The sequence below is a fragment of the Alosa alosa genome, chromosome 19 (genome assembly GCF_017589495.1).
Source record: "Alosa alosa isolate M-15738 ecotype Scorff River chromosome 19, AALO_Geno_1.1, whole genome shotgun sequence".
In the NCBI taxonomy this organism is placed as follows: domain Eukaryota; kingdom Metazoa; phylum Chordata; class Actinopteri; order Clupeiformes; family Clupeidae; genus Alosa; species Alosa alosa.
The window spans coordinates 13,483,416-13,508,826 of record NC_063207.1 but is presented as its reverse complement, the minus strand read 5'-3'; the positions used below and the strand labels follow the sequence as shown (position 1 = coordinate 13,508,826).

The 25,411-nt window shown below is 43.8% G+C and overlaps 1 protein-coding gene across 2 annotated transcripts in view; it reads right to left on the bottom strand.

Annotated features, from left to right (window-relative positions):
- slc25a21 (solute carrier family 25 member 21) overlaps positions 1 to 23,408 on the bottom strand; it is an 87,218-nt gene extending 63,810 nt beyond the window's left edge. Inside the window, exons 1-2 of one of the 2 annotated variants that reach the window (XM_048227446.1) lie at positions 22,829 to 23,408; positions 22,509 to 22,596 (exon numbers count right to left, since the gene is read on the bottom strand). In XM_048227446.1, the coding sequence (XP_048083403.1) occupies positions 22,509 to 22,581 (73 nt within the window). In that variant the 5' untranslated portion in view covers positions 22,582 to 22,596; positions 22,829 to 23,408. The remainder of the gene's footprint in view (positions 1 to 22,508; positions 22,597 to 22,828) is intronic. The other variant, XM_048227445.1, reaches the window with a different exon arrangement.
- Between the last annotated feature and the right edge of the window lie 2,003 nt (positions 23,409 to 25,411).

Sequence of the window (25,411 nt, the reverse complement as noted above, 5' to 3'; positions counted from 1 at the left end):
ATGCGCACACACACACACACACATACACACACTCGCACACACACACACAGGGAAGAGAGAAGAGAGAGAGAGAGAAAGAGAGAACAAAATCTAGGTGGACAGTGCAGACAAAAAGTATTGTGCCTGAGAAGCATCCCTGTGAGAGCAGTATGGGTGAGAGACATACTGCAGGCCCTGCCCTCAGGACCTGCAGCGGAGCTGAGCGGAGCGGAGGGTCCTGGCGGTGGGTCTGCTGCGCTCTCCCAGCCCTGCTGCCCCTGCGGTGGGTCTATGAAGAGACCCGTCCCGGCCCAAACCCCGAGCAACACATCAAACCCTGAATGCACAAATGCCCTTGCATATTATCAAGGTCAAAAGTATCCCAGTTTATGCATAAAAAAACCCATATTAAAATCTATATATATATTATTAAAATATGCATATATATACATAAGTTATATATGCCCAAAAAAGAAATGATGAGCATATATATGTTATGATATATATGTTTATGGGGTACGATGGGATATATATATATATATACATATATATTGAAAATAATATGCAATATATTATGCATGCTTTTTTTACAAAAAAAACAAAATTGAGGAGAGAGAGAGAAAAGAGGGAGAGAAAGGAGTGAGAGAGAGAGCCTGCAGAGAGTGAGGGAGAAGAAGAGAGAGACAGACAGAGAGAGAAAAGAGGAAAAAGGAAATCCAGACAGGGAGGACAAATGAAAGAGAGAGGATAGAAAGTGGAGGAAGCAGCACTTGGGTGTTCCGTCTTTTCTTCCCCCCTTAACTGGAGATAATAGAAGCGATTTGCACAGCTAAATCAAAAACAACCTGAGCAGAGACTGCATCCTAATGGAAAAGGGAAGCGGGCTGTTCCTCGTGGGCTTGTAGGGGGACAGGAGAGGTTCTGCTTGAATCCATTAGTTTCTTCCAGAGGATCAAGACTTCAGCAGAGCAGGAAAGAGAAGCATTTGTCTGCTGAATGAGTCAGTGTCTGCTGCATTAGGCCCATTAGCAAAGCCATAGACCAGACTAGCAGGCCTCTCTGTGCAGGGACACAACTGAACCAGACCCCTTACAGCAAACACACACACAAACACACACACACACACACACACACACTGTAGGACCAAAACAAACATACTGTATATGCCAAAAACTGCAAATATAGACCCACCATATTAAACAAGTGCATAGGTTTGTAATCTATAGACACATCATAGTAAACAAGTGCACAGGTTTGTAATCTACAAACACAGTATAGCACATATTCTACAAGTCGTCCCTGTGGTCGTACAAACATACGTAGACATGACAGGCAGGCACACTGAACTTCCACTATTACCTCCACAACACATACAAAGAGAGGAGATTCTATTTCTCTATAGTCTATCAAATGTATACAGGCTCAGCTAGTTTTATCTAAACACACACACACACACACAATTAAACAAACACCAAACACACACACACACACACACACACACACACACACACACACACACACACCCACCTTGGGTAACCTAAAGCCTCAGTGACGCAGAGGCGGCAGACCCACTGACTCTTCATCTCTCCCTACCTCCAACGCAGTGCCCACCTCGCCCGTCCCTCCCTGGCGTTCTCTCGCGCCCGCGCTCCGTTGCTCAGGGAGATCCTATCGTCTCCCCTCTGCCGCAGACGGGATTTTTTGGGTGACTTCAAAGCGCGCCGGGCTAAGTGTTTAGAAGAATGCAAAGGAAAGAGGAAAATAATGTTTCTGATTTCTGTAAACTTTGGCCCATCTGCTTCTGCTTAGAGCCCAAATGCCGAGAGAGCAAGAGAGCAAGAGAGAAAGAGAGACAGGGAGAGATGGAGAGAAAGAGTGAGAGAGAAAGAGAGAGAGAGAGAGGTGGGGGAACTAACGTAAAGGCCATTTTTCCCACAGTTTTAAAAAAGCACCTCACATGCTGTGATTTAAATCAAAGACACAGAGAGGAGAAGCTGAGTGCACAAACATTTCTCTGGCCTCGTTACGCTGAGCACCGAAGACGGGGAGGGAGTCAAAGGATGACAACGAGCCTTTTCTGTGCTTTTCACCTCAAAGCTGCACACCAAAGACCACAAATTCAGGCCATAGTAGAAGACAGCTCTTGTCTAAATAAATAAATAAATAAAATAAAATAAAATAAAATATCTAGAAGGAAAGAGAAGGAGATGGTATTATGGTCAACACCGCAACACAACAATACAAAACAAACAATACATGATACAAATGCACACATAAAACACATAGAGACACACAAATGCACATACAATAATGTGCTATTTGCACAGCCTTTTCATTACCTGTGTTGCACACACACACACACACACACAAACAAGCAAACACACACAAACACAAACAGAGACACACGCACAGACACACCCACCCACACACACACACACACACACACAGCATCCATGTCTGAGCCTCAGGGCCAGCTTTCCTTTCCTTTAACTCAATCATGCTCAGATTTCACTCTCACCCATCTGAGTACAACTCACTTCCTCTGAACAACGTGCCGCCCCCAAACACGCACACACACTCCCCAAAACACACACACAGAGACAAACACACTCACATCCCCAAAACAGCCATGTCTACATGAGACACTCAGACACAAACACGGCAACACAGACACAGCAACTAACCATGTCTACACACACACACATACACACACAAAAACCACAATCATGTCTACAGCAGTGGCCTCCGCCACACACAGTGTTCTGTATGACCAAACAGAGACACATGTAGAAAACTCACTTAGCATTCTGATGTCTCTTTCCCCAATCTCACCCAAATATGGTCTCAAAAAACCTGTTCACAGTAAAGTATCTTTTCAGACACAAATTGATCACTCATGTATATTACAGCACATCCCACTCCACCCCTCTACAAGATCATTATACACACGCAACGAAAATGAATCCCTGAAACCAACTGGGTTGAAATCTCATAGCTACACGTTTGTTTTTTTAATGAAAGACCATCACCACATGAAGACTTACTAAAAATAGACCATGTGTCTAAATGGAAACTGGAAGAAATGCTATGAAACAAAGAGACTGAGAGTCAGCATGGGTTGCTTAATATTCTTTTCAGAATGTCTCCAGATCACCTGGGTCAAACATTACGACCAAGACATTTTGTGTCATCCACTTAATAGCTTACAGAACACGTTTGAGTGTGTAAGCATGTGATTTTTCAGAGGGGCGCTGCTAGATAATTTGGACCCTATGACAGACAGTAATTCTGGGCCCCCCCTGATAATATATAGTATTATCGGGGGAGGCTCTCTAGGGGCCCCCTGTTAGAGCTGGGCCCTTAGAATCGTCCTATAACCCCCCACCCCCCAGCAGTGCCCCTGATTTTTCAGGGAAATATAGCGAATGGAGCAATAGAAGGGTACGCAAGGAGCTCTGGAACCTCTATTTCACCAGCATTTCCACAAAAGCCCTTTGCACAGTAGTTATTTAGCCGACGCTCGCCTGCAATGCGTCGTGCAGGTTTTTAAAGCAGCAAATTGAAAACATGACCTTGCTGTTCCTGGTAGCATGCTCTGCTGGCTTAGCCACGAGGTTCAGGGTGCATCGCTGTGCAGCTCAGCGACTCTGATGCTCACCAGGACATGAGGCACGGGAAGTGACCCGCTTCAACAAGTGCACGGGGCCACCTCCATGCTCCCGGCCCCTATGGGCACCTCTGTGGAGTCTCATCACCTGACGCATCCTGCCCGGGACATGCCCCACGCCCATGTTCACTGACAGCATCGTCTGTTTGTGTGTGTGTGTCGTCTGTGTGTGTGTGTGTGTGTGTGTGTCTGTGTGTGTGTGTGTCTGTGTGTCTTTGTGTGTGTTTTTGTGACGTCTGTGTGTAAGTGTGTGTGAGTACGGGGTGGTTGGAAAGGGTTAATGACAAACAGATGGCTTGTGTTTTGTTCCGTTGACACAAACGTGCTGACGAGGTCGCTCCGAGCGGGGGCTCCGGGTTGACTCTCTCCCGGGGTGGCCTGGTGTGTGGCGGGGGTCAGGCGTGCCGAGTGGCCCGCTCTAGAGCTGCGTGCCAACAAGCAGGGCACTTTAACATAAGCCAGCAGCCGACTGCATGCATGTGTGTGTGTGTGTGTGTGTGTGTGTGTGTGTGTGGTTAGTCCTCTGCTGCACTAAGCAAGCAACCCTACACATGTTTTAGTGTAATCGTCTCCGTATCAAACATAGCATGGCGTCACACGCAGGCTCAGAAACCAAAGCGTTCCACTCTCCCACACAAACACAGAACAAAAGATGCAGGTAATCACATTCATGCAGCATAATCTTTCCAAAATGTGCCCTACCACAGCCAGAAACCAGCCACCCCCTACAGCCTGCTCTCACCTTAAAGAAAGCTGACAAACTTACTGTAAACTGCAGATGTTTGCTCTGCAGATGGATTCGTATGATTGGCCCCAGTGAATGTGACTACAAGACTCAGTCAATGTGACTACAAGACTCGGAATGTGTCAAAATAAATAACACATAAAGTCGTGACTACTGTCTTTGACTACATCGCACGGGTGGGATGCCACATTGTTCTCAGCACTGCTATGTCAGGCTTTAAATGTCACAATTACGGGTTCCACTAATTTTCTTCAGCAATGAATCTCCACATATGCACATGCAAGTTTCCCTGTTACCCAAAATACCAATTATAGTATGCAAACCAGGTGCTAGGTGAGGGTGGTTGGCGTGCTGGTATAAACGTATACAGTTGGGCCACAGGGTTGACACAGAGGTTTTGGTTTTAAATCCCACGTCGGGCCGACTTTGGTTTTACCTCTCTTGTGGTCGGATGTTCCAAGGGGCTTGCGTGCTTGGCCGTGATGAGTAAAGGAGGGAATTTTCAGTCATCGCCTCAGACTTTTTAAATCAATGCGGCCTGCTGATGAGGTACTGAAGGCCACTGACAGTTGTGGGAAATTGGTCTGAAAGTATAGCCTACAGCCCCTTCTCTCTTTCTAAAATCGTACGAGTGCTAAAAGCTTGATCTGTACTTTCGCACTTGAATACATACCCATGCGCTCAGTTTAGATACGGAAGTGTGTCACATTTCTCTAAAAGAACACAAGTGGCTAAGTGCACCTATGCATCAAGTGAAAATACACAAAAATAAAGTGGGTACAGTAAGCACCAAAGATGTGCTTAGGGCGGTTTGGGGAAGTGGGGGAAGTGGCAAAGCCCCACTCTCCCTCTCTCTCTCTCTCTCACACACACACACACACACACACACTTGTGGGGTTAAAGGTGAGGGCTGTGGATGATGGGGTTTGCACGCTGCCGAGGCTGGTACAGTTTACAGAGCAGGGTGCTGGAGAAAGTCATTTCCTCACTTTCTACCAGAGGTTCCTGCAGCAGGAAAAACTGCAGACCAGCAAAAATAAACCAGAGGGAAAAGAAACAAAAACAAATTAAGGTGAGCGACACTGAGGAGAGGGGGACATAGCATAACGAAAGTGTGTGTGAGGTGTGTGTGTGTGTGGGGGGGGGGGTCACTTGTGCGTGATCAAGTGAGAAGAGTTTTAATCACTGACCAGTGCTTTTAAATGTCATTATCATAATACATGATTAGCATCTGCATATTCATAATTCAACGAGTGTTACAGCAGGACCAACAAATCAAAAACTATATCATTAGGAAAAATAAAAACATCCACATATTACAAAGCTGTACGTCTTGACTATGACAATAGCAAAGTCTACCTTTTCATTAGTCCTTACACTGTACAATTTAATCTGGTCAATTCTGATTAGATTATTTCAAACCAGTAATACAACCCACTTCAATTCCATCCTCAAATCTATCAACATTAAATCTTAGAGCACCAAAACAAATCCAAATGTGTTTGATCAGAAAGACTGAATGTGCAAAGCCTTTCAACTTCCCAGTCATTAAACAACAACCATAAAACTAAATCAGACACATTGCAAACAATTACAGCTGGCAGCATTTAGGGAGAATGTGAAAATATGTCATGAGATTGGTTTATGTTCTAAATGTTTTTAGCAATGGATAGCATGCATACTTATATCAGTGACTGATTGATTGATTGTTTCCATTTTTATTGTTTGTTTTACAGTGTTACATATTTCATGCAGCTTATTGTCCACACAATCATCCCATTCAGCTTGCCATTTCTCATTTATGTAGTAGAGGTTTCACATCTGAGGCAGGGATTGGTAATTTCGTCACTCAAGGCCTGTTTAGCTGCACTATCTGCCTTCTCATTGCCACTGAGTCCCACATGGCCAGGAACCCAGCAAAAAACAATGTTCAAGTTCAGTTTAGTCAGATGATCCACTTTGTCAAGAATTTTCACAATGAGGGGCTGATCAGTCTTTAAAAACTCCAGGGTTTGAAGGCACGATTTAGAGTCTGTACAGATCAGAGAGTATTGTTCATTGGTTTCCTCTATGTAGACTTCAGACTTAAAAGCAAGGCTTTAGCTTCAGCTGTAAAAATAGAACATATAGTTGGAATACGCAGGCCATGCTGATAAGAATTCACTACTATTGCTGAGGACACAGGGTTCTCAGTTTTTGATCCATCGGTATAAATGGGGGTATGTAAAAGAAAACGTTGTCTCATATCAAAAAAGGCACCCTGGTAGTCATTTGGATGAGTGTTTGACTTTTTCCTTTGGGTTAGATCCATTACAATCACAGGTCGTTTTAAAGTCCAAGGGGGAGTGGGGCAGACATGTGTAGATTGCAGACTGTCCAGATTAATGTTCAAGTTCTCCAGGAAGGGTTTCATGCGTATTCCAAAAGGTTTGATGGATCTGGGTCTAGCTTCATAAAATTGCAAAAACTGGGGGTAGAAGACAGTACAGTGAGCAGGGTCATCTTTGTTTGATTTGAGTTTGATCGCATACTGTAGAGCAAGTTTTAGGCACCTTAATTGAAGGGGGGGTTCTCTAGCCTCCACATAAAGGCTTTGGACTGGTGAGGTTCTGAAGGCTCCCAAAACCAGTCTTAATCCTTGATGATGCACAGTGTCCAGCATCTGAATGTATGATTTCCTTGCTAATCCATAGACAATGCTCCCATAATCCAAGCGGGACCTCACTAGTGCTCTGTAAAGGCGCAACAGCACAGTCCACTCTACTCCCCACTTTGTCCTTGATAGAACTTTTAAAATATCTAAAGTTTTAAAGCATCTCTTTTTGAGACTTTTCATGTGTGGAATAAAGGATAATTTATTGTCAAAGGTGAGTCCAAGAAATGTAACTTCTTTCACCACTTGGATTGGTGCTCCATCCATGTAGAGAAGAGGATCAGGATGTAGTGATCTTAGCTGACAAAAATGAGTACAGACAGTTTTAGATTTAGAGAACTTCAAGCCATTTTGAATCGACCAAGTACTGATCTTATTGATACATAGTTGGAGTTGTCTCTCAATCGTACTCATGCATTTTCCTCTATAGCAGATACAGAGGTCATCGACATAAAGACTACAAAATAGATGCGGGCTGATTTCTTGTATGATGCTATTGATTTTGACACTGAATAGAGTGACAGAGAGGATGCTGCCTTGAGGGACTCCTAGCTCTTGAAAATGTGGAGTTGAAAAGTGCCCAGTTGGACCTGAAAATGTCTATTGGACAAAAAGTTTGAGATAAAAATGGATCTCTGAATCCAATGCAGTACAGATCCTTCAGAATGCCATATTTCCAAGTTGTATCAGGCTTTTTCAAGGTCAAAGAAAACTGCTACCACATGTTCTTTTCTGATTAATCCATTGCGTATAAAGGACTCCAGTCGGATGAGGTGGTCCACTTATATAAGTGAACACTGAGTCTTATGACAATGACAGCTGAATACATTTTGTAACTGAAACTGTGAAGAGAACATGCAAAGATCACAAAATATGTACAAGAAAGATGTATATGCAAAAAGCAAACAATATTTCACCATAGTTTATTGTTACTTAATGTATTATACTTTCTCTTTGTTTCTTGCTCTTTCTCTCTCTCTCTCTGCTAGTCTGTGAGCATGAGCATGAGAGAGAGGGAGAGACAAAGCGCACACACACACACACACACACACACACACACACACACACAACTGAGTATGTGTGTGCGCATGTGTGTGCCTCCTCTATTAGGATCAGAGTTGACCTGTCACATGACAAGTGTGGACTTTGGGGGTTAAGACTGGCTAATCTTCATTGGGGCTAGTCACTAAGTAAACATTCATTTCACGGGCTGTTGAGGTCAGCTTGAGACTGTCTCAAACGCATCACAGAAAAAAAAAAAAAGAAAGAAAAATCGTCACATCGTCTATCGTTTCCACAAAACCCTCTCGTCATCCTGCCTGTCAATATTCCCGCCGTTCCTTCGCTCCAGTCTTTCTCCTCCTTAGTCCCTCGTTCATTCCCTCCCTCCGTCTCCCTCCACCTCTCCTCTCCTTTCCTTTCCTGCCTCCTGCTTGATGTGATGATGAATGAGCTCCAGCTCCATTCAATTAGGGTCCGAGTGCGAAGAGGCAGCAACAATGGAGGCTGGCCTGGGCAAGGGCTCCACTGCCCCCCTCCCGCATTCTTAGCGACAATTTAGCCTAATTAGCATCAACTCCCACCCATCCATCATAGTGCTTAGGAAACATAAACAAACTGTCAGCCCTAGCGTAACAAACAGATCGCCCCGCTACTTAACGCAAATTATTCTTACATGAAACGCCGCTTCTCAGGCAATACTCAACGAACCTCTCCCCCCACACTCCACCCCCACTACAACCACCACCCACCACATACACATATACATACACACACACACACCATCTTGAGTCTACACACTCCAGTCACCCCTCCTCAATCACACACACACACACGCGGGCCCTTCTCTACGGAACGTAAGGGCTACTCAAATTGAAGACATATGTTCAAGTCAAGTTCAACTCCCCAGACTGTGGACGCTGATGGGGTGACACTTTCCCTGCTCCGCCCGTCCTGAAAGGGGGAAGGTCTGAGAGTTTGTGTGTGTGTGTGTGTGTCGTGCGTGCATACCCACACATACATGTTCATGAGCATAACTCTGTGGGAGAGACAGAGATCAACAGAAAACTAGGTGCAAAGCAGACACTACAGAGAGCCATTCACCTTAAACCTGCATTGAGGTAGACTGTGCATGCAGGTGTTTGCTTTGAAAAACCAAAACTGTGAAGCGTTGTTCTTCCAAACAACCCTGCGCTGGAGCTCTGCAGACGCGGGTTTGGAGACGGCATTTCATTCATTTGCACCACGGCGCATTAACAAGCCCCGTCTCACATCATTTGCATGCACAAATGCAAAGGGAAAACAATCAGTGTTCAGGCACACGCAGACACGTTTTGATCAAGAGCAGACAGGCGTCGAGGAACAGCATCTTTAAAACTGTATTGGGGCATTCCTGGGCAAATGGCAAAAGCAAACATTCAAACAGACTTGTTGCTTAAGCACCCCATCAACGGGCCATTTAGTGGTCGTATGACATTTTCAATTGACACATTCCTCTCGGTCTTATCATGGCTTACACAATCAGCAACAGACTGCGAGTGGTAAATGCAGAGATAACGACTGACAGTAATGACTTTGACCGAGAGGGTGATCAGAGCGGCACATAGACTGCAGCACAGTGGTCAGCAATCCAGTGGTCAGCAATCCACTCACAGGGACAGCGTAAAGCTCTATAGTCCGCAGGCTCTTGAGTCTCTTGAGAAGCACTGCACACACATGCACACACACACACACACTCTCATTCTATCACACACACACACACACACACACACACACACAGTCTCTCTCTCTCGTTCTATCACATACACCACACACACATACTCACATACATACAGACACACTCCCTCTCACTCATTCTCACACGTGCTTACATGCATGCGTGTGTGCATACACACACACACACACACACACACACACACACACACGCAAAGACACATGCAGACACACACTCAGCTGGCCCATGGTTAATTTGTCAATTTTCCGTTCCCTCTTTGATGTAGTGCGCTGTGTGAAACGCAGGCTAATTAACGAGGAAGCTTGGCAGGAGAGGCTTGTTGTTCTTAGAGGAGTGATGGCAAACCTCACTCATCCCGGCCAAGAGGAGCTGGCCAAGCTCACTGTGACAAATAATACATTGGCCTGTGGCCCCGCGACCAAAGACACACACACACACACACACACACACACACACTCACACATACGCACACTCCTACAGTATTGTGCTGAACACATGTGTGTGTGTGATCTACTAACTCAAACTAAAAATACAATGGAACCAAACAGGGTGCCATTCACTTTTCTTCCCCCTTAAAGTGACTTCACCCTACATTATCACTACCACAGATGAGGGCTGCCGCCACATGCTAAAGAGGGAGAGAGGGAGGGAGAGAGAGAGAAACACAGAGACAGACAGAGAAAGAGAGAGAGAGAGAAAGAAAGAGAGGCGAGAGATGAGGAGTTGTTGTAATCAAGCTGATCCACTAACAACGCCCGCGGTGATGTCATGTACCGTTGAGTTCATTAGCCATTCCTGATGGCCGGCCAACACTAATTTTCATTCAGTCGTGAATTTCGCATGTATGAATTCACTTCTGGGCTCGCTCACTCTCTCTCTCCATCTGCCTAATTCCCTCTCCCCTGCTCTCTCTCACCCTTACTCCCACATCCCCTGTACTGCGCTCTCTCTCTCTCCTCTCCTTCATCTCCTCTCCTTCATCTCTCTCTCTCTCTCTCTCTCTCTCTCTCCTCTCTCTCTCTCCTCTCCTTCATTCGCTGTCCCTCTCTTCTGTCTCTCTCTGTCTCTCTCTCTGTAGAGGAGCCGTGCGGGAAGAGGGGCATAATCAGCTCCTCTGGCATGACTGATGACGGGATTGGCCCCGCCGCTTGGTCAGCTTTCCGCTTCGGATGGAACCGCACTCCCAACAACAACATGCTCGACACTCACTGCGCACCCTCTGCTTTTCCCACACGGCTCCACTCTGCAGGCCGAGAACACACACACACACACACACACACACACACACACACACACACACACACACACACACACACACACACACACACACACACACACACACACACACACACACACACACACACACACACACACACACACACACTCTGACGGATCCGTACGGACAGAGGCCCTCAGAAACTGACCTCAGAATAATTGTGCGCCATTACTCCTACACTGTGCTTAGTGCTCCTGACAGCAGTGGCTTTACCCCTAGTCGAGGAGCAGCACAAGCATATTCTCATAGCAGATAGGTGCTTGAAAAGTGAAAGGACTGTCATGAGTAATGCAAACATTACGGCTTCAAAGTGTACTCGGAGCGTTCCACTGCTGATAAGTCCCCTAGGCTGATAGTTAAGCTATTTGACGGTTTTTTATGTATTTATTGTATGCATGGTGCAGGACTGTGTGTGTGTATGGTATGGCTGCAAAATAAATTACCCAACTGGGTACAAATAACCTACTCTCTATATTTATATTCTACTACTTCTACTCCTACCATTACTACTAACAGCCTGTTCCTAAGCCTCCAAAAAGGTGCATTGGCCTCAATGTTAATAGCAATGGCTCTTAAAGTGGTAGGTCTCATTTTTGTGGAGGGAAAGGCAACACAGCTGCATTAGTGCTCCTCTGTCCCTGCCTAATGTGTGCAACTGCTGCATTGCTGCACTAGTCGTCCTGTCCCTGCCTAATGTGTGCTACTGCTGCCCCGTCCCAGCTGCCCTGCACTTTCAGAACCTGCCCCAGATGCTTGGAATGAGGAATGACATTGCGGCTGCCACAGTCTAGTATACCAATTACTCCAGGGACAATTAGGTCTGAGAAAGGCCCCCTGACACACACACAGGGGCCTTTCACACACAGACAAACAGACAGACAGACATTTATCAAAATAAAACAAAAAAAGTTGTGGGAAACATAATGATGGGTCCAAATGTAAATGTGATGTATGTGGCCAGACTACTAGGGCCTATATCCTGTTAGCATTGGGTGGTATGAAAAGAGCCTAAATTTGCATCTAAATGAGTGGGCTGTAATTAAAATCTGGTCTGTAGATAAGACAAATTATCTTAACTATTATATATATCCATATACTGCCTATTATATGCATATACTGTCTACTTTATACTACTACTATATATATATATATATATACACACACACACACACACACACGTCTACCTTACATATAGCAACCATTAACTCATAACCGTAATCGCACGACTGGTCCTATCGCCCCTGGCACCCTTTGACAGACACCATGCTACCTAACTTCAGGTCCATTTATCATTTCTGAACTGTTCTGTGACAGAATCACTATTACACTGAAGCAGGAAAAACAGAAACCAAGCAAAACATTTCCTTAAGCAATTAAAGCATAAACAGAGGAGCCATATAACGATGCTGGCCTGTGCCCACCATCATGGTGAGGATGGGTGTGTGTGTGTGTGTGGGGGGTACTGCTTCTGTATGTTTTCTGTAGTTTAACATGCATTCCCCACCATGCATGCATCTTCGGAGAGACAAGAATGACAAAGCTGAAACCATTGATATATGCTTTTTCTAATATAAACTGTGCATTTCACACCAACAAACATTTCAATTTCAATTTATCAGAAGGAGAACCAAAGAAAGTGGAAGAGAGAAGCAGCCAGAGAGGGAGGGAAGGAGAGTGAGAGTGAAAGAGACACAGAGAGAGAGAGAGAGAGAGAGAAAAAAAACACAGACTCCCAGGAGACCAGTGCTGACAGAGTATCTGATATAGCTTTTGATTTCATCTCTCTGCCAAGTCAAACACACACAGACACAGCACTCCTGCCATCATCAGAAAGTGTATTTCCTCTTGAGGCTCAGGGCTGCCTGTGTTTTGCATTCTGCGCTGACCTCTCACAGATAACGGCCATTAACACAAACCAAGACTGACTGCCACCACTGCCGCATGTGCATGTACACATGCGCGTCTCCGTGCCTGCACAGCCTGCTTGTCTTGTTTTGGTTTGGCCGACGTAACAGCGGTGTCTCTTGAGTCTCTCGAGTCATCGGCAGCTGCCCTCTTCCACTGACACAGGCCTCCCAGACGCCGTCTGGGTGTTCCAGCGGCTGGGGGTTTCCTCCAACGGAGTGCCGGTGTCTGGAGAAAGCATCTGTCAAAGTCCTCTCTCTCTCTCTCTCTCTCTCTCATCATCTCGTGCTCTGCATGCCTCCATCGCGGTCTTTTCATCTTCCTGTTCCTGTGTTCCCCGCTCTCTCCCAACCGACATCAAAATACCAGGGAGGCTCGCGGACCCTGTTATGTGTGGCCCTCCATGCTCTGCCTGCTAGGCTCACTCTCCTGCCTGCTGGGCTGCTCTGTCACCAGGTGTGTTGGTGTGCTGGCCACTAGCCACATTTCTGTCTCTGCATAATCGACACACAATTTTCACATCAACAAATCCAGCAAATATTGTTGAGTGTAGACGGCAAAGCATGTAAGCTTCTCTCCTATTTGTGCCAGTGTACAGAGAGCCAATACAGCCAACAAACTTGATGTGCAATGACCACAAAATGGACACTGGACACAGGTAAAAAACGATCTTGCTATCTTATGTATGTATGCAAAATATTAAGTGATATCCTAAGGCAAATATGAACTGTCCGAACAGCCTGGAGGGCTAATGAGATGGTGTAGCTGTCTGTCCTTCACAAGACATACTAATTCACTGGAGGATTGCACATTTTATTTTAAAAATAATAACAAACATCTTTTTCTTCTTTCAGTTTTGAGTTGAGCTTGAGCTATCTTGTACCACATCTGTATCATCTGTATTTTTGTATAATGCTGTATTGTAAAAATTAGTACAACTTTTCCTAGTCTTTAAAAATGCTGTAATTAAAAAGTCTATCTTTTATTTCTCCTTACTACAGACAGAGACGGTGTTCTAAAGAATCTTTGCTTATGTTACAGATCATATTTTAGGCTGGTTACATGTCAACAGAAGTCATTTACAGAGCATGTCTCTGGTGTGAATAAACATGAGCATTCTCTGTAGGGCAAGCATGGCTCTCTACTGCCTCTGCTGGTACAAAGTATGTATGGCAACTCAAGCCTGATAAAATTTCCCAGGCTTACAGAATTGCAGATTAGTACTTATACCTCTGAATATCATCCTGACTGATCTGAATCTAAATAGATTTGAACACAGTTGAACTTGCTATATAATACATATAAATTACATCGATTTTAGTTCTCCTGATATGACTTTAGTGATCTCTCATTGTATTATGGGACACTGTACCACAATTATCAACATTTTCCACAAAGGAAATAATCTGCTCTTGGATCAGCTTCTCTGTCAGACCAGCTAGGACCACAGCGCTCCAGTGCTCGCCAGCATCCAGTCTCCTATCAATCAGACGACCACCCTGTACGACCCAACAGGAAGATGCTATCCGAGACGTCTTTTCCATGACCCAACAGCATTCCCCTTCCCTGCCCCAAAACACCCCTCTTCCCCATTTCGTACTGTAATTGTCCCCATTTCAAACACAATAAAGGGAAACCCTGCTTTTTTCATCTCATCCATAGTTCTTACTTTCACGGTGGTGGCATTTTGTGTCTTTCCTGATTTGGCTAAGCAGCTCTTCCCCCTCTCTGAACCATAATATGACTGTAAACATAGTCAAAACAAGACCCTTCTTCCTGGTGTGTGTGTGTATATGTGTGTGTGTATATATGTGTGTGTGTGTGTGTGTGTGTGTGGGGGGGGGCATTCTGCCAGTGTTGCCTCCTTTTCCCCGGAGATATGTCATCCTTCTTACTGCTGCGAATCACCACCAATCAGGGCTCCACAAATCGGAGCCCTGCTAATGAGAGCCTTGGCTTCAGGCAAGCCAGTCTCGACATGTGCTTAGAGGAGACCTCCCTCACTACCTCACTCACTCCTCCCTCCCTTTCCCACTCTCCCTCATAGGATATTTCTGCCCCCCACTCCCACCCCATCCACATCCCCAGCCCCATCCACACACACACACACAGACATCAAATCACAATCTGATTAGTACAGTTGGCAAAGAGGGAAGAACAAGGGGTGTGTGTGTGTGTGTGTGTGTGTGTGTGTGTGTGTGTGTGCTTGTGAGTACAGTGTGTGGAGGTGGGAAGTGGAATGGGTGGTAGTGTGTGTGTGTGTGTTGGGGGGGATGGAGGAGGTGGTGGTTGTGTGTGTGTGTGTGTGTGTGTGTGTTGGGGATGATGGAGGAGGTGGTGGTCGTGTGTGTGTGTGTGTGTGTGTGTGTTGGGGGGATGGAGGAGGTGGTGGTTGTGTGTGTGTGTGTGTGTGTGTGTGTGTTGGGGGGATGGAGGAGGTGGTGGTGTGTGTGTGTGTGTGTGGGGGATGGAGGAGGTGGTGGTCGTGTCTTTCCTATAAGACTGTGGTCTGGGCTCCAGGGAAGACACATTACATTCTGGCCAAAAAAGTACTGTGAAAGGGAAGAACTGTTTCTCTGGGTACACAGCTCATCAAACAAACACACACACACACACACACACACACACACACACACACACACACACACACAGACAAACTCATGGACACACACACAACCACACCACCAGCTCGTAATTCAAGGGTTCATTCTTCGAGAGGCTTTCTTTTGACAGTACTTATTATGTTTATTTATATTTTATGCATCTTAGGCTGAATTGGCTAAGTTTGTAATTATGCTGATTCTGGAATTAGATCCCCTCAAACCTTTCAGTCCGTCATATTTGTATTAGGGGCAGATCAAAGAATGACAGGGGCAGAGCCTATTACTAAATGTCCCATTTTAATTTTCCATTTCTGATAAGATGCTCAGGTCAGAGTGATGCAGGCATTAGTTAACACACACACACACACACACACACGAGTTCCACTGGGGCCATTTGGGAATTGAGCACTTCACCTATGACCATATCCTGAAAATGTGTGAGGATTGTGATTTGGTATTTCCCCATTAATGAAGCAGGAATAATTACAAATGCGGAAGACACACACACAAACACACACATGCCACTGGGGCCATTTGGGAATTGAGCACTTCAGTTATGACCATCTCCTCAAAATGTGTGAGGATTCTACTTTGGCATCCCCCCATTAACGAAGCAGGAATAATTACAAAAGCAGAAGGTGGTGAGAGGCTGAGGAAATGACAGGTCAGTCCAGTTGGCTATATGTTTTTTCCTATTGTGCCATAACTGGAGTTGGAAAAAAATAAGAGGTCTGGACACGAGCCTATCGAGAGGGGAGCTCACGCATGCCACAAACACACACATACGCACACACACACACACACTGAGGAGGTCCCTCAACTGTAAAGTTTGGTTTTCTTACGGGGTCACCCTGTCTTTGCCCCTTGACTACTTAGTCTAAGTGCTCAATTAGGCGGAACTTGCTTAGCTGATTTCCTTCCCAGTTATGTTATTGTTGCCATGTGCGGTATTATGGGATGGATAAGCTTCCTTGGGCTTTGCCAGGGAATGCTCAGCATGGCCCCAATATTTTCACAATATAGTGCTGTGCGGCTATATTTTTTTCCTGTGTTCCTTCAAAGTCTCTCCCAGTGAAATGATTCAGTAAACGGGCATTCAAGCTCTTCAGCACACAGCACACTTAGCTGGCAAAAACCACAGTGACATTTACATAAGTGGAATGTCACAATGTGAGATGTTGAGATGCTGCTCTTATGCCACTTCATACACACTACTTGCATCCACTCTGATAGCATGTTCAAATTTAGTGACTCATGCAAAAAGGTCACGGTACATTAACTATAAATGCAGCAACAAAACTCTGTGCTTAACGTTACTGGATATTGTGTCACTCCTGAGCGCCTGAGCACTCCTGCGTAATATGCAGCTTCTGAAAAAAGTACAGATATTAGCCTATGATTTGCTATATACTGTTAATGCAAGTCATAATGTGTGTAGGCATTAGCTACAATTAGTGGTTGTGATCAACTACACAGATGTGAAATAAACGAGAGAGCTATTATACTGTTTTATTGTCCTGCAATCATTTAAGCAGGAACTTGAATCATCGCAGCCTCTTCACACCTGGGAAATCGTTCACTGTGAGCCCTGCCCTATGGATGAGGGGCTTGAGCCGGAAAGGTGGAATAGAGAGAGATGGAGGAGGAACTATGTGTTTTTGGGAGGGGTGCAAGTGACTTGTTAAGGTAGTGCACAGACAGAAGTAAATTACCTAAAAGGGGTAATAATACTGGAGGCACGAGAGACAAGGAACTGTGTGTGTGTGTGTGTGTGTGTGTGTGTGTGTGTGTGTGTGTGTGCATCCCACTTCAAAAGCAATGCAACATGAAAGGTTTTCATAAATTGCTCAACTGTGATGGTAGATAACTGTTGCTCGCCTTCAGTTCGGGCCAACTCAGAACTCAGCTGACATGAATTAGGTCCTTGACCACGGAAACACACATGGCAGATGTGCACCCGACACAGACCACATCTTCATCAAAATCACACTGATAAACTCCTTTCTCCTTCAACATCTCAACAGCTCTGCCCTCGACAAGCACAATTCAGATGGGGACACAGTGTGTGTGGATGCATGACTGAGTATGTGTGTGTGTGTGTGTGTGTGTGTGTGTGTGTGTGTGTGTCCTGACTCGATGGCTTGTCCGGCTTTGGTGGGTGGGACAGACCGCTGCATATGTTGACTGCTTGCCTGCATGCCTGGTTGCAGTCAACTGATTTCTTGTGACATTATGATCCCGCACATTTCCTCACGCGGTAATTAGTCCTAGCGGCCGATAAATCTTCCCCCGTTTGTTTTCGTTGCATTTTCTGTGGTTTATCCACCACCAAACCACCACCACCACCACCACCCCCATACCTCCCTCCTTTCCACATGAGCTTATCAATTATGCAGAACTGGACATATGATTGACTGCACGGGGCTGAGCCAGCATAAACACGAGCATGCAGCCGGGCTGCGTCTGGGTGATCTTAACCTGCCTGCTGCTGAGGGCGCTCCTCGGCTGTGTTTACTCAGGTAGATGCTAGTTCCACTCATTCAGGGCAAGCCTTGCTATGATAGAGATCTGATGGTGTAATTTGCATGATGGATGACTAACTTGGTGATTTAATTGGAGATGAGCGGAACTTTGCTATGGCTAAAATCAAACAAATTCTCCTTCGGAAGTCAAATCAATTAACTGTCAAATAAGCATCTCCCGGTCACATGCACATGCACACGCACACAGTACATGACAGATCATGGGTTAAAAGGGAAAGCCAGCAGAAACAGAATCTACTCATGCTCTAAAGCATGACATTACAAGCGCCACACCACATAAAAGCTTGGGTAACTGACCATGAGGATGCCCCATGACCCAAGGTACCAGCATGGCTCAATTTCCAAACATCAGTCTCAGGATTTACCAGAGAAAAAATGCCTCGAAGTAAGATCTAATTCTGCTGGGGCCACTCAGGACTGTAGTCCATATTAATTCTCCATGAGCCAAAGTGCTAATAATAGGACTTTCACCTCAAGCTCTCTCCTCTTCAAGAATAATAAACACAAAGGTAAAGAGGAGGTGGTCTCCTTTTTTTGGAAGGGTAAGAGCCAACTAACCCTTCCAAAACCAACATTACTTCAAACATGAGGTCATCTAAACATCTGTCCACAACATGTCCGCCGGGAGTTCAATCAAAGCCCTGCTTAAACATGTACAATTGTTTCTGGAAATAAATATTAGGCCTAATGCGACCCACATTGTGGCAGCCAATCGCGCGCTGGAAATGGAAGAGTTTTAGCGCGGCATCCTAGTCAGTGAGCGATATGTGGCGCGTCCCCATCAACTCCGTTAGCCTGTGTTTGTTTTATTTCTCTCTCCTCATCTCTTCTCCTTCTTTATTTAAGCTAAGCGGGACTGTTTATTCGATGCGGAACAATCTGAGGTTCACAGTTTAAAAGCAATTAAAATGAAGAGAATTTGAGCGCGTTTTACGCGTGGGGCCGACTGACTGTTACAGGAGAGAAGGGGTGAGTTCAATCACACTTAAGGCATCTGTCTATAACGGACACAGTCCATTTGCAGTCGGCGGATACGTTTACACAGTAACTAATCATAACTCAAACATCTCTATGTAAATCTCATCAAATTACACGGAATAATGGAGGAGTTGAAAGGAAATCGATACAGTGCGTTCTCTGCGCGGCACCTGAATTTATTTCCGGACCCTATGGTTAAATTGAGCTCATTTGGGGTCAGATTAAAAGGAGGTTTAAGCCTACATTTTATTTTAACTTGCTGACATGCAAAAGTCCAGACGTAAATTAAGTTTAAAACTTGAAAATGAGGGACTGTTGTGTGTCTAAAAAAATCTTACATACGAAATGTCCAACGACACAAGAATGTATGTTAAGGCGCATGAAAATACACGTTTAAACCCTAATAAAAAAACTATGTATTTCTCGGTCTTAGGAAAAAAGTTTCATCATTATTATTTCTAAATGTTTCCATATTTTTGAAACTGTAGGCTACTACTTAGCCTAATTGCTGTTCAAACTAGGCTATATTACTACATCAAACAAGAATATGAACTTAAAGTAAAATAAAGTAAAAAGTGCCCTAAAGTAAAAGTAGGCTCAAATAAAATACAAAATGACCCCATTTTATTATTAAATTTGAACGAAATCGAAACTTGACAGGTATGATAATATAAGCAAGCTCTGAATAGCAAAATAGTTGTTGTCTTTTTGTTAATGGCGTGCTACTGACGTAAAAACATTCCGTGCATAAAATGTGTCTTACTTTTTTATATATATAAACATTTCGTTTCATCCAGGCCTAAACGTCTACATGATTATTTGGCCTGTCTCCCCCAAAATACAGGCCACCTAAAACGTCAGCGCAGATATATAAATTCGCAAAGTTTTATGAACATTTGGGATCATGAAACACCTATACCCCAGATATACAATTAGGTGAAAATACTATATGCACAGTACCACAGATAAGTTTCAGAAATAAATTGTGGTAACAGCATTTTAGCAGTAGCCTAAGCTACCTAAGCTAAATATGGTAAACTTGGGGGTTATTCTATTTAACTTCACATTTCATTTTGTTTGTGGTGGACCAGTGGGGAAGATATGTTCTTTAGATATCAGTACTAGCCTAAAGCTACAGGGATCCTGATGACCTGTTGAACAAGCTAAATTTAGACCGATTTTTTATATATATATATATATATATAAACAAACCCTGTTGCTCTCCCTGCTCAGAATATAAACCGCATTTACGAATTTGACAGCCTCCCGGAGGCCCGGTATTCTGTTCATCTACGCTCTGATTGGTTGAAGGCAGAGCCCCCTGACAAAGTTCATAGGATAATGGCCCATCTCAGATTGTTCTGCCCGGGCTGTTCAATGAGGCCATCTCACAGTGGCCCTTTGGTGAAGCACCCTGAGGTGTCTGCGTAAAAGAAAAGGCTCATAAGATTGCTTTAAATAAAAGGCCCCTTTACTGTTTTTGCTAATTAAGCCCTCTTTTCAAAAGTCATTGTCTCCCCCTTGTGGATAAAAGTGAATGCAACATTTCACTTTTATATAGCTCTCCTACAATGGCAAATTCTAGGCTACTCTGAATGCGATTTTCCTTAAAAAAGAAAAACAAAACATTTCGTACAGGATATTAAGACACAATCTCTACAAATGGATATTGGAAATCAAAACTTTGATGTCACCCATGTAATGACAGCAAATTGGTTTGAACCTTGGATCACAGAGTTGTGTCTAGGTAAACAGCACGTTCAGGAATGCATTGAAACAGCACATGTTTACTCAGAGCCTTTTTAACTACCCCTTCATGCTTGTACTGGGCACCATAAGCTACACACTCTTCTCCAAATACACACCCAAAACATGGAAGCATGTCACATTCATGCTAGTGTTCATAGTCTTGCCATGAGGTTGTTAGTATGTACCGGTTACAGAGCCAACAATAGGAAAGATGACTAAATTCTAAACCCTGCCTTTTTTGACCAACCCCCCTTTAATAGGTCTAGACAGCTTTGCAGCATCAGATCAAGCATGTCACAATGGACCAGGGTTTCCTATTCAAGTTCACAGGGATCACATGTTGAGTCAGTATAGTGTACTTCTGTCAAGAGTGTGTGTGAGTGTGTGTGTGTGTGTAACTGCACAACTTATTTAGCAAACTTGTTTTGGACAATTAAACACATTTAAAATGTTAAAAGCTTTCAGGCTTTTCTTAATAATGTCCCAGACATCAAGACTTCTTATTTCAAACCTTATTCCACAGACCACAGGACATCCATGGATACTCCAGTTTCCAGAAAAAGGTGTTCAGCAAACCAGATTTTAAAGTGTATAATTCTCACAGAATACTGTGTCATTTGTGAAAGGGTAGCCACTAGCCAACTATGAAGTGAGACCCATATGATTCAAGGTTTGCACTGTGTACAAAAAACTAGCCTATCTGGAGATTAGGACCTCATATGGATGAGCTAACTGTGATCAGAATGTGTCCTTAGTCCTAACATTTACTCACTTATGAAAAAGAACTAAAATATAAATAAAAAATTAAATCAAATACACAAATAAACAAACACAGAACTGGACACATTTGTGTTTACTATGGAACACACACACACTTTGGACCTGACCTCAGTCACCTGCACTTAGGCAAAGCAAACATGAAATGATACACTGCCTACAGCTGGTTAGCCAACCAAGTGTCACTACCTGCACGAAACTGAAAAACAGCTTGGAGCTTGGAGAACATTACAGTTTTACACGTAAAGTAAGCCTAAGCTTACACTATGCATAGGTGACTTGCAGGTTTTTATTCAAGATCAAAGGTACAATGTTTCATGGCCATTCTGTCCTGACGCATAACAAAGTGGTGTCATTTACATATAGACATGTGCTATTTTGTATTAGCCTACATTAATTGATCAAACTGTCGAGGCTTTCTGTCCCATCCTAATCGTTTTTTGGTGACAACCGCTTAACTCGGCGCTCTGCTCTGTACAAAATGACTGATCAATAGGAGGAGACAAGGGATGAGACCTCGGAATGTTTCTGCGCGGGCACTGCTGTTTCCTGAACGTCCTTTAATAGATGTGGAACCAACCCGTTCCGTATGTCTATGGTTCCGTGTACCAGTGGCTAAGTGAGTAAATCCAACCAGAAAGTAAACATGCCTGCATACAACCTAATGACAGGGTGTTCATTCAAAGTCCACAAACTTTTATATCACAACCGATAATGTAGATTAACGCTCACATTGAGTCTGTTGAAGAGGACTTTGAACACTTGAGAGCTGCAGCGCCAGTGTTACGCAATTCCACTAGCAACCAGACTCAAGTCTGTTTGTTGCACGGTAGACAGTCTAGCCTACCTGTTGAATTATCAGAAAGATGACTAACTTGAACTTGAGCTTTATGACATACCTGCAGATCCACCGGCGATAACTTGGTGAGACGCCTCACGGAGTAATGTCTTCGTTTTGTTGTTTGGGGACATGTTTTCTTGCCTTTCCTGAATAACAAGACAGTAAATAGCACAACACAGTCCTGTAATAAATTATTCGTGCTGAAACAGAGTAAGGGTAGGTATTTTCACATTTTGACCATTGACATATGCATGTCTAGGCTACGTTTAGCACAGCAGTCTGGTCCAAACGCTAAAGATACGGTTTTGGTAGGCTATAATGTAACGTTAGCCTTAGCCTGGACAGGTAACTTGGGTTTCACATTAAAATTCACCTTACTTCAGAGTTACCTGTTCACGAATGATTCTGAGCGAATTAAGACCAGTCACGTGCTCGACTTCGATGTGTTCACTTATTTTTCGACGCCTCACAGAATTTTAAGAATGTCTGCAGGCTACCCGCGTGCGCTCCTTGTGTCTCGCGGTTTAATATCTCTCCAAGTGAATGGCGTGTGGTGTGACTTGAAGAAGACTACGCTGGCCTCGAGCAAAGTGTTGGTTGTGCAAGTCTAAATTTGGATTACCCCCCCTTGATTCATACTCATGTGCCTTAGCCTTATTGGCTTCTTTTTGTATGCTAAGCCCACCCGAAAAGATCCGAGTTGATAATAGACCTACCAGTGGTAGCAGGCCTAAATTTGACTGGTAGGTATAGATTTATTCCATCGTGTTACTACAGGCCACTTACGTTGCGTGTTACCACTGTCAGTGTAAACTGGACCCCAGCAAGCCTACAGTTACCGTCTCTTTGGATAGGCCTGTGCCTTTTGGGTGTTTTGCTACCTCGCAGCAGGTTACATTGTTACAAGTTTAGTTTAGTTACTCTTCCAACAGCTTTCCTGATGTTTGTAGGCCATTGAAAATCTACTGAGCCGCATCAGGACATAGATGCTACTCCTTCATGGGGTTGTCTGCATGGAGTGCGCCTGGAGTATGAAGTCTCAACAAATATGCTATTTATTTTTAACCTAGGGATGGTAAAATAAAGAACCATTAACAGCATGAAACGTTAGGCTGCATGAAAGTCAGGAAAACTTAAACTAAAGGGCACTTAACGATTAGCAGGCCCAGTGCTGTTAAAAGCTACAGTATGTAACGCAACAAAACGAAGAAAGAGAAATTGATTTGTTTGCATATGTCAAAAGAAATGAAAATGAATTTCCGCTCTTTCAACAAATCTTCGTCTGTTTTCCCCCTATTTTTGGTTTACAGCAATTGAACGCCTGCCACCTTTTCACCGCTTGCTCGCCATGGCGTGCTGTAAATTACAGCGCGCTGTCAAATATAATGCACTCATGGTTTGGGTTGCTGGAGCCTTTGAGCAAGTCAGAGGTTGCTCTGAAAAATTACAGCGTTTATTACCAGGCACCTGCGAAAAAAAAGACAGCTTAGCCTGGAAAGTGCTGTTCATTAATAATCAGCTTCACAATACAAAACCGCATTTGTGAATTAAGTTCCTCTGTCCCTTTAAGTGTAATATGTCCTTATCAGTATCGGTATTGGCCCACCATTTGTCTGACACCTACCCTAAAGGTGTCTACCTTGATTTAATTGGACATTGGATCTCAATCTCCTGCCATGGCACAATGCTGTTGCATTTGAGATGTACTGTAGACCTACAATAACTTGATTGCAGGGATATTGTTTTGTGTTGTGTTGGGATGGTTTTGCTTCCTACATGCCCTGACTTTACAGGAAATGTTTCCATTTTAGCTAAAATAAAATGTGCTCCTAAAATTTTATTGGTAATCTCATAAACTAAAGCTGTCATTTAAAATTATGAGTGAAAATATAAACAAAGCCCATCAGAAAGACTGAAGCTTTGCAGACAAACTTTGTACATAGTATTTTTGTCTGTGAGGCACCAACAATGAGAGGCTGTTTCCTGATGCAGTTTGATTGTACACAAACTTAGCAGTGAGTTGAAGTAACAAAGTGGGCAGTGTGCTATTTCCAGCACTGTAAAAACCTGGATTTATGGCAATGTTGGCAGGAAAATGCCATTAACGCATTGACCTAGTTGCATCACACATGGCCCTTCCAGAAAATAGCAATGCCGGCAAAGGTTTCTTGTCCATTGTGTAAAGCAATCAGAATGTTCAGTAAATGGCACAGATGCAGTATCTGTCTCCTTCGCAGGGAGAAAATAATGGAATACTACGGTCCTAAGGAGCCAGGCCACTTTTTAACCAAAATATTCCCCCTGCATAATAGAAACAGTAATTATGTCATCATGGGTTGGCTGTCTATTTTACTTTCCTGAAAGGCGAGCTCAGCTATTTCATCTCATTTTGCAAGAGCCATTTCAGGGGATACATTTACCCATTTCCTGTCTATTTAATCTCATTTGAATGTCTATATCATATATTTTTGCAAGTCACAAATGTTTTCCTTTGGAGTTTTTGCAAAGGCACATATAATTTTTTTTCCAAAAGTGGTGTATTCTTACTGGTGCAAAACTCATAACAGTTTGTAGAGTATTTCGGAGAATGGGAGAACTCGAATCTTGGTTCTTTTCATTTTCTATTTCCGAGGACCCTTTCTAAGCATGTTGCTTGACAAATGCAAGGTGAGGTGATATCTGATAATTCAACAAATCCCATTGAGTTATGTTTAGTTGTTCTGAACAAACCTGTGTTTTACATGACAATAATTAGTTAAGATATATAAAAGTGCACACCCATCTCTCAAGTCGACCACAATATCAGTCTGCAGTGGCTAACAATGTAAGCCTGATGTACTCAGAGTTGCAAAAAATGTAACAGAAAAAAATGATTATGTGAACTTTCTATAGTCCTCCATTTATTTCTGATGCCTTTAATGAGTAAGGTCAGACAAATGGTAAACACATTAAAACATGTAT